The 9,711-nt window shown below is 37.9% G+C and overlaps 1 protein-coding gene across 1 annotated transcript; it reads left to right on the plus strand.

The window, feature by feature from the left end:
• The first annotated feature begins 2,881 nt into the window (after nt 1–2,881).
• LOC103040196 (zinc finger protein 503) lies at nt 2,882–7,664 on the plus strand. Its single transcript, XM_007241022.4, has 2 exons — nt 2,882–3,330; nt 5,824–7,664. Exons 1-2 carry the CDS (start codon nt 3,097–3,099, stop codon nt 7,189–7,191), a joined length of 1,602 nt encoding a protein of 533 aa, XP_007241084.3. The 5' UTR covers nt 2,882–3,096; the 3' UTR covers nt 7,192–7,664.
• The last annotated feature ends 2,047 nt before the right edge of the window (nt 7,665–9,711 follow it).

Raw genomic sequence — 9,711 nt, forward strand, 5'->3', positions numbered from 1 at the left:
AAAATACTTCAGCTTCTGCTCAAATCACTATTTTTGATATAATATTTGTGCTTGTACTTTTACACAAGTCTGGGTCTCTTGTACTTTATACATGTCTGGCACAAGGTCCCGTAAAACCAAGATCCATTAACCCGTATGTCAGTGATTTACTCAGTCAGTGATTTAGCGAGTTTGTGAAATGACTATCAGTCATTGGTGAGTAAGTTAGTCCAAGTCAGAGATTGAAAAACTCACTGACTGAGAAACAGTGAGTAAATGAGTGTGCCTGGAAGTCACTGGGTTGGTGTGTGATTAAGTCAGTCAGTTAATTAGTCAGTGATGTAGTTAATTAGTAAGTCTTTCAAACATTGAGTGAGTAAGTGAGTAAGGAGGTCAGTGAGCTCTTGAGTGATCTAGTTAGTCAGTCTTTCTATCAGTCAGTAAGTTGATTAGTCCATAATTCAGTCAGTTATTTAGTGAGGTAAAAAAGTGTGGTCGTCTTCCAAACAGTGGGCAAATTAGTTAAGGAGGGAGTCAGTAAGTTGGTCAGTGATTCAGTCGGTTGGTCAGTCAGAAAGTCATGAAGTAAATTTTTGAAACAATGCAGTCAGTCTTTCATTCTGTGACTCAGACCGAATGTCAGTAGGTCAGTAAGAGAGTCAGTAAGTACGTTGATCAGTCAGTCTTTGAAACAGTGAATAAATGACTGTGGAAGTCAGTAATTTAATGAGTGATTCAGTCAATCATTTATTCTGCGAGTCAGACCGTGTATCAGTTGGTCAGTAAGAGAGTCAGTAGGTAAGTCGATCAGTCAGTCTTTGAAACAGTGAGTAAATGAATGAGTGAGGGATTTAGTCAGTCAGTCATTGCTGATGGCTGCTCTCGACCATTCTGAGCAGTCTGATAAAGCGAGTGCTGGCGGTGTGTGGAGGGTCATCTATCACACACACAATAAAGGCAGTCTGAGCCTGGAGTGCTGGATTTATGGCCGCCCTTCTCCCCCCGCTTCTGCCCTAATAACTCACACGCCGGGGCAGGAGCTGACAGACACAGCCTAAAAAAAGGAGCGTGGTGATCAATCACAATATCGCTCACATGTGTTCCCCTGCTCACACTAAGCAAATGGGCTTTCAGCACATAAAACTCTGCTTTACATCATCTGCTGTCCAGCAGCGAGAACTCAGCCTGAGCCCGAGATCAGAGGAGCAGGCTTAAATATAGCGTCACACTGGGATAATTAATATCTTATGAAGGCTCTGTTTGTAGAGATTAATATTCCACTGCCCTCATCCACTTACCGAAATATTTCCATGTCAGACAGATGAATAAATTACACCCCCTCTGCATCTGCCTGCAACATGACAACGTGCAGCTGTAGATTCAGTGTGTGATCAGTTATCCTCTAGTTTACGGGGGTATAGTAAATCGTTGCTGTCCAATGAAAAACCGGTATTTCCACTTTTGTCGATTTTTAGTCTACTGCATACTCTGAACACACAAACTGTCCCTAACACTGAGTTAAAGCTGCTGTTGTGGAGATACACGTTTTAATTGGGAGCCACAAAATTAACCATTCTTAGTTTAACAATCTTAGTGCAGAGTAATGTTTTATTAAACTGTTAAAGAGGTCAAAGAGGAATTATTCTGAATTATTATTTTAAATGTTATATTGGTTCATATATGCATGTGTTGTGGTATTTTATGTGGTTGCTACAGTGTTGTTAAGGTGTTCCTTGTTCTTTTCTGTAGTCTCCCAGGTGGTTGCTAGTTTGTTCCTTTGCATTTGTTACATTAATTCTGGTGGGGACTAGGATGTGGATATGCATTTTCCTATGGTATTCCTATGGTGGTTGCTAAGGTGTCCAAGGTGTCTGCTAATGTGTTGCTAAATAGGTGCTATGGTGTTTCTAGTTGTTTGCTATGGTATCTTAGATGGTAGCTATGATGTTTCTATGCAGTTACTAAAGTATTCATGGTGGTTGCGAGGATGTGGCTATCAATTTTACTGGTATTTCTATTGCTACAGGTAAGTGGGTGGCATGATGTTGTTTTGGTGCTCCTAGTCTTTTGCCATAGTAAACCAGTATACTAGAATGTACAATGTAGTTAATAAAGTATTTATGGCGGTTGCTAAGATATTGCTAAGTGGGTGCTTAGGTGTTACGAAGGTGTTCCTGAGTGGTTGCCAGGTTGTTTCCAAGTAGATTCCATGGAATTGGGGGATAATAGTATATTTGAAACAGGATTTAACAGAATTGTACCAATAAAATTATGAAATTATGAAAAAAAATTAATTACAAGTATTAAATCAGCAAGTTAACTTGTTATTTTATGTATTTAATACATTAAATAATCCAACTAATTAATTAAACATTTACCATCCCAAAAGGGTAAAACTATTAATAGACAATAAAAATTAATCAACATTTTCACTTCTCATGGGTAACCCTCATTTTCAATACAGTCGAACATTTAACTTAATGGTACTGAAAAAATGAAATCAAAAGAAAAATGAATAATTAAGGTAAAATAAAATGGTAACGTAAAAGCTATTTAACATTATTAAAAGGAATAAAAAACATCTAAAAAATAATAATAACCAGAATAATATTAATGAATAAGATTTTTTAAGAATGTAAACTATTTAGCCTCAATGCAGTCACAAAATAGGCAGAAATGCTTAGTTTTCCCCTTTTCTTCTCTTAATTATATTATTAATTAATTTGAATATTATTTTAAAAACTGCTAATTGTATCTTATATTGCTGTTTTTTAGCTAAATAATGTAAATTCTCCTTCTGCTGTAAATAATAAACAGTAATATACAGTACACTGGCGCTGACGTCCTTTGCTCTCGCGCTGTGATTGGCTGACGGCGGCGCTTTAATCGCGGAGCTCGTGCGGTCGCGGACAGAGCAGCAGCAGCGCGCGCCTGTGTGAGCTGAGCGCGGTTACGATGGAAAGCGACTTTTCTCGCGATCTGAACAGAAGCAGGAGCGCGAGAGCAGTTTATTAGAACAGCACTGATATCTTAACTCTTCACTGAACACGCAGCACGCTGTTATTTGTGTATGGGAGAATTCCCGGATGCTTCCCGCGCGCGCATGGCTGTAGGGTCATGATCGCTCTGCCTCCGGACTCTGTGGGAGCGAGCTCGCGGGGTCCGCTGTGGAGGGGTGGGTTAGAGGAGGCGGGGAGAGGCTGCAGACAGCTCGCGGCTCCGGGGGATCCGGACCGGCAGCGGCACCGCGTACCCATCCGCTTAATCAGCATGCTGACCGCCCGGGGGCACGGGGGGCACCACCCGGACTACCTGCACCCCCTGCCCTCCACCCCCACCAGTCCCATAGAGGTAGGTGCTCTTAAATATACTAGTTAATAGAAGTGGTGTAGAGTGTACTGGGAATACTGGGGCTTTTTTTAGTGGCATATACAATAATCTGCTAAATTAACTCTAATCGAGCTATTCAAACTACGTGTGCATTTATATGTAGCTACACGAATTAAAAACCCCATATAACTAACATTAAATAAAATGTAATATAAAATTAATAATAATGTTAAATTGAGTAAACATTATTATTTTTTTTAAGTCTTTGTCTGTTAGGTCATTACTATATATATATATATATATATATATATATATATATATATATATATAGTATGTTTTTTTACGTAACTCACTAAATGTAAATAAATACATTATATATAAATATAAACTAATATAATAAAAAATATATTATGATATAATATAAAATATAATATACAATTAAGTATAAACCACCGTTATTTTCCATACAAACTGACAATAGTTTCACCCTTTGTAACATATAATACATTTAAATAATAAACTCATGTTTTGATTATTTAGTTAAGAAATAAGAATAAATCAAAAATACATTTGACCGTTTATTTAGTACCTTAATGTTTTTAAAAATACTTTTATATTATGTCATTACTTATATAGATATTTCTAAATAATTGTGTTAATAATATAAAATGCCATTATTATAGAACACAAGGAAATAAATTATATTTGTAACTTTATTTGGATGATCACTTATTTTACTTTTTTTTTTTTATAATGTAACAACAACTGTAGAATAATGTAGAAACAACTGAGCTATACATAAAAAAAGCATATTAAAAATAGGATAGTATAGAACCAAGGGACCAACCAAGTGTTCAAGGAAGGACAACCAGTGACTGGGACAAAGCTATTTCACACAACTTACAGGACCTAAAGGATATGCTTTATGGTTAGTCTTGGTGTCAGATACCACAAGCCCATGCCTAGACTGGTCAGAGCTGTTTAGACATTATTAGGCAGTATAAAAACTACCTGTAAAAATATTTTACAGATGCATTAGCTTGAGAATTTGTAAATTAAAAATTGTCTTACTGTAGGAGATTTTTTTGGCTATATTATAACCACATGTGTAAATCCACCTTCAAACTATTGACTTTAATTTAATAATAAAACAAAAAAAATAATCCAAAAGCTCATTGTTCTGCGGCTCAGTTCAGTTTTAGGTGACTTCAGATGGAAAGAGTCCTGTTTAATGTAAAGCTTTTGAAATTAGGAATATTTATGGAGTGGTACAAATGAGCTTTAAAACGTTGATTTATCGTGATTTTCCTAAAATAAACGTGTTTTCCTGAAAATAAAAGACAACTAAACAGTGCAGCGTGTATGTGGCAGTTTTAAATTCAGTTAAAGAGAGCCCCCTTCTGTCGAACATCAAAATAGTCACTTGAAGACCCAAAGAAGTAGCATGTGTAGTGCTGGTGGTTTCAGTCGGCTCATTTATTTTATTCTAATTAATTTTTTATTCTAATACAATAAATTAAATTAAATAAATGGTTAAAAATGCTATTTTTAAAGTAAAAAAAAGGTCTCAGTATAAATGATTTTATGCCTGAAACAATCGTTAAAACGTATTTTTGTGAGTGTAAATCTTGTGGTTTCTTGAGTTTAAATTTTACCTCCGAGCTCTCTGCTAGAAAATCTCCCTCTGTATATAGTTAGTTTAGGTTAGCTGGCTAGCTAACTGTTGTGTTGTCCGTCAGTCCGCTTTGCATCATGGGAGTTGTAGTTGTAGAGACGCATGCTTAGGGCTAAATGCGTTGAAGCGTTTTATGTTGAAAACTACAAATAAAAAAACGAACTGACACTCGCTATTAGTTACATTTAACTAGTTTAAAATGTCTTAATTAAACACAGCTGAACAATATTTTGAATATGCTTCATGGAGATTATGCTTAAATATTATTAAATTAAAAAATAATGAACACAGCAATATATTTTAAACCCCATTTGGAAAATAAAGATGTAATATTAATTTAAAAACACAACTGACATACGTTGCCTACACATATTTTTCACCCACAAAACCTAAACTATTGGGACAATTTCATGGACAGGGACTAAACTAGTTTTTTTTTTTCTTTCAATATAGAATTCATATTTAAAATGCTGTGTAGACCAGGACTAGGCTTAATCCCTGTCTAAGAAATTGTCCCTTTAGGTTTAAACTGTAAACCTGGTCTAAATCTTTACTCTGGACAGGGATTATTCTGAAAAAAAAAAAAAAAAAAATATATATATATATATATATATATATATATATATATATATATATATATATATATATATATATATATATATGTATATATAAAATGCATTTCAAAATACCTTTTATACATGTGCACACGTATTCCACATATAAAGCAATATATGTCCATGTATCTCTTTTCTGTGTGGAAAATACTACTAAGGCTAGCAAGTTAGGCTTTAAATTGTAGACCACATCTCCTAACCCTGACTCCTTTTTTCCCCCCACAGCTGGATGCCAAGAAGAGTCCCCTGGCCCTCCTGGCACAGACATGTTCTCAAATCGGGAAGCCTGACACTCCACCCTCCTCTAAACTCCCCAGTCAGTCTGGTAGCAAGGACTCTAAATCTGCACCGCTAAAGATCAGCGACATTGGAGCGGAAGATAAATGTAGTTTTAAACCCTACGCCAAGTCCCCAGACAAGAAAAGCTCACCTTCGAGCGGAGATAAGTGCGGTTTCCGGGTGCCGAGCGCCCCCTGTCGCCCATTCACCCCAGGGGTGGGAAGGCCAAGCTCATGCAGCCCTTCTTCTCCTCAGGTCACAGACTCTAAATCAGGAGATAGAGAAGAGAAGAAGGAATCTGAGAATCATAATAAAGCATCTCCAGGTGAGGGATCTGGTTTGGTAAGCTCCAGTAGTGGTTCAGGGGTCAGTGGTGAGACAAGTCAACAGCAGGAAACGTCCAAGACCTCTACATCTGAAACAACCATTGTTTCTTCAGCGTCATCAAGCATTGGGTCTGGACTGGTGGCTCCAGTTTCTCCGTACAGGGCTGGTCACACCGTTTTCCCTCTAGCCCCTGCTGGAGTATCGTTCCCTGGTGGATTGGCAGGGGCGTATGCCAGCTACCCCCAGCAATTCCTCTCCCATGGTGTGACACTGGACCCAACCAAGTCTAGCAGTCAGTTGCTAAGTGCGCAATTAGCTGCTGCTAGCTCGCTAGGTAGTAAAACTGGGACAAGCCCACTGACTGGAGCTTCTCCACCATCCATCATCTCAGCGGGCCTGTGCCGAGACCCATATTGCCTTAGCTATCACTGCGCTAGCCAGCATTTACCAGGTGCTGCTAGCGCTAGCGGCGCACATGATTCCCATGCAGCTCTAAAATACCCTCTGCTTTACCCCACTCACTCCCTGCCTGGAATCCCTTCCTCCGCCACGTTAAGCGGTCACCCGTTGTACCCCTACGGCTTCATGCTCCCTAACGACCCACAGCCACATGTCTGCAACTGGGTTTCTGCTAACGGACCTTGCGACAAACGCTTCTCCTCTTCGGAAGATCTGCTGAATCACCTGCGGACTCATACCGCATTTGTTGGAACGGACAAGTCAATTGCAGGATATCCAGGGTCACCGTCCTTAGCGGCTGCTATGGCCTGCCACATGCACATACCCCCAACCGCGGGTCCTGGAGGTCCCGGGGTTCCTGGGGGTCCACTGGCACTCAGAACCCCACATCATGCGCTAGGACTTGGTCGCTATCATCCTTATTCCAAAAGCCCCCTGCCAGCCCCTGGTGCCACAGGGTCCTATTACACCCCCTATGGGCTGTACGGACAGAGACTGACCACTGCGTCCACCCTGGGCTACCAGTAAACCCCAGAACTCTGGATTTTGTAAAGGAGGATGAGATTATTAATAAAATAACTGAGTGTCCATCTCAGGACTGGATCTTATTTATTTACGTTAGATAGAAGTAAAAAAAATAAATAAATCAACAACAAAAAATTACATTCATGACAGACTTCAAGTGCTTTATTTGAAAATATGAACTGAATTGATATGAAAGTTTGGTCCCAGATGCCTTGCTCTCTATAGTCTTCATAAAAAATGTAATGAAGCTTATATATTTCAATGTGTTAGACAGAGAAAAAAAGGTCTGTACTGTTAAACTCAGGGAACATTAAAAGGCCATTAAAACATTCCTGTAATCTGTTTTACTGTTATTGATAATGTTATAAAAGGAGAGCCGGTGAACAAATTGTAGAGGATTTTAATATAACTTGCTTTTTCTATAGGCCGATATGTGTATCTCATTTCTTTGAATAAATTATGTGAGATTAAAAGTACTTTTTGGATTGATTGATTGATTGATTATTGTCAAATTTTATGAACTGTGTTTGAGGACATGCCATGAAAACTTTTTGAGTATATATGAACGTTTGGAGATTTGATCTTTATGTGAGCAATACTGTACTTTTCTGAAAGGAAAGGGTTATAACAGTTCCACTTTTATTAATATTTAAAGTGTGAAAAATTTAAATTAGAATAAAATCATCAGTTGGATATGAATAAAACATGGTATTCGTACAGATTTGTACAGTACTGTGTGTGTACATCCTATTTTAATGAAACACCAATAGATTGCAGTGATAATAAAATGTATAATACTACTGCTTTTACTGCTGTTGATGTGTGGTGCAGCCATCTTGGATTTTGATCTTGGGTTGGGAAGGCTGTCCCCCCCCCAAGTAGGAACTCTGACTTGTTGAAGTATTTCAGTTAAAATTTCCTACTTGGAGATTGGAATTACCAGCATCCATGTTCAAATGGAACGCAGAATTAAAAAGGATGTGGGATGTTGATGTTGAAGTGAGTAAATAATCATGGCCAGGATCCAAATTATTCTCTGAAGCTTTCAGAAAGAAGAGTGTAGATGCAGAGGATTCTGGGATTATATTTAGAGCATGGTCAAGTCAGACTGTCCTAGCAATTCTGGTCCAAAAGCAGATTAACCAGCAGAAGCACCAACATTTAACCAAACATGATGCAACACCTAACAGCTATGTTACAGTGTCTGTGTATGATCTGATCACCAACATTTAATCTAAACATGAAGACTAGTGTTGGGCGGTATACCGGTTCATCCGCAGGGGGAACCAGAAGCGGTATGTGTTTCTCTCATACCACCATACTGCTAGAGGGCGCTGCAGAGCCCGTTTAGAGCAGCACCGTCAGAGAAGCACCCGTACCCGTGTGGAGTCAAACGCAGGTCTAGCGCTGTTCTGCCTGCAGCCCCTTTAAATATAATAAAACTGTAGCTTGAAGGATGATTTTAATGTATTTGATAACTGGAGAAAAAAGGGAATTGTGGCTTATTTTAATATTGTAATGCCTCTACTGGCTTCAATAATAACATATAGTAAATTTATAATAAACGTGTGTCTTACTTGTGCAATAGAGCTTCTCTTTGAATACTTAAACATATTTAATGTCCATTTTTAGGGTTTATAGAACTATTTAAAATATTTTTTATATTTTGTAAAAAGAAGATGTGTTTAAGTTGTTGGCGTATCTCTTTTAAAGGCCTACTGTTTACATTCTTCAGCTGTTTTTCTTATAATAAATCTGATTTTTATATCTATTGTGTAATGTTGTGGGATAAAGTAAACCCAATAGTAAAAAAAGCCTATCATTTAAAGCATTGGCGTTTTATATTATATGTACTCCTAACAATACAGTAACTTAAAAACCTATATTAAGGCTAAAAAATAATAATAGAAAAAAAAATCCATAATATATTGTGAAACCGTCAGAATCTTGAAAAATACTGTGATATGCATTTTTTGGCCATACCGCCCAGCACTAATGAAGACCCAACACCTAACAGCTATAGGTTGCTCTGACCGTTGATCCCATCAGCAATATTTAATCCAAACGTGAAGACCAGACACCTAACAGCTGTAGGTTGCTGCGGCCCTTTATGATTCAATCACCAACATTTACCCAAACATGAAGTTCTGACCCTTTATAATCCGATCAACTACATTTGACACAAAAACCTGCCTATCACAAATACACTAATTATACACTACGTCACAAGCTTTTCATAAGGGTCATCAAATGCAACAATCTTAAAATGTCATCGTGGGACCTACAGATAGTTACGCCCACTGCTGCTTGTCAAAGTACAGCATTTATACAATTAAAAGTAGAATTCTTAAGTTGTATTGAGGGGCCAAATGCTTCATCTGCTGCAGAAAGTCCTATACTATTGACAATACTTATCTACTGGAATTAGATAAGCTGTGTCAACAATGGGTAGTAGCTGATGCATTTATTAACAGTGTTGTCCACTTAACACTGGTGCAGCAGACAGCAGAACACAGACAGTAA

This window comes from Astyanax mexicanus, chromosome 15, assembly GCF_023375975.1.
Source record: "Astyanax mexicanus isolate ESR-SI-001 chromosome 15, AstMex3_surface, whole genome shotgun sequence".
Taxonomy (NCBI): Eukaryota; Metazoa; Chordata; class Actinopteri; order Characiformes; family Acestrorhamphidae; genus Astyanax; species Astyanax mexicanus.

Excerpts from the sequence above, each read along its gene's own strand:
- LOC103040196 (XM_007241022.4), top strand. The coding sequence starts at position 3,097 with ATGATCGCTCTGCCTCCGGACTCTGTGGGAGCGAGCTCGCGGGGTCCG. Across the intron at positions 3,331-5,823 it reads CCCCCACCAGTCCCATAGAG|CTGGATGCCAAGAAGAGTCC; the intron begins GTAGGTGCTCTT and ends TTCCCCCCACAG.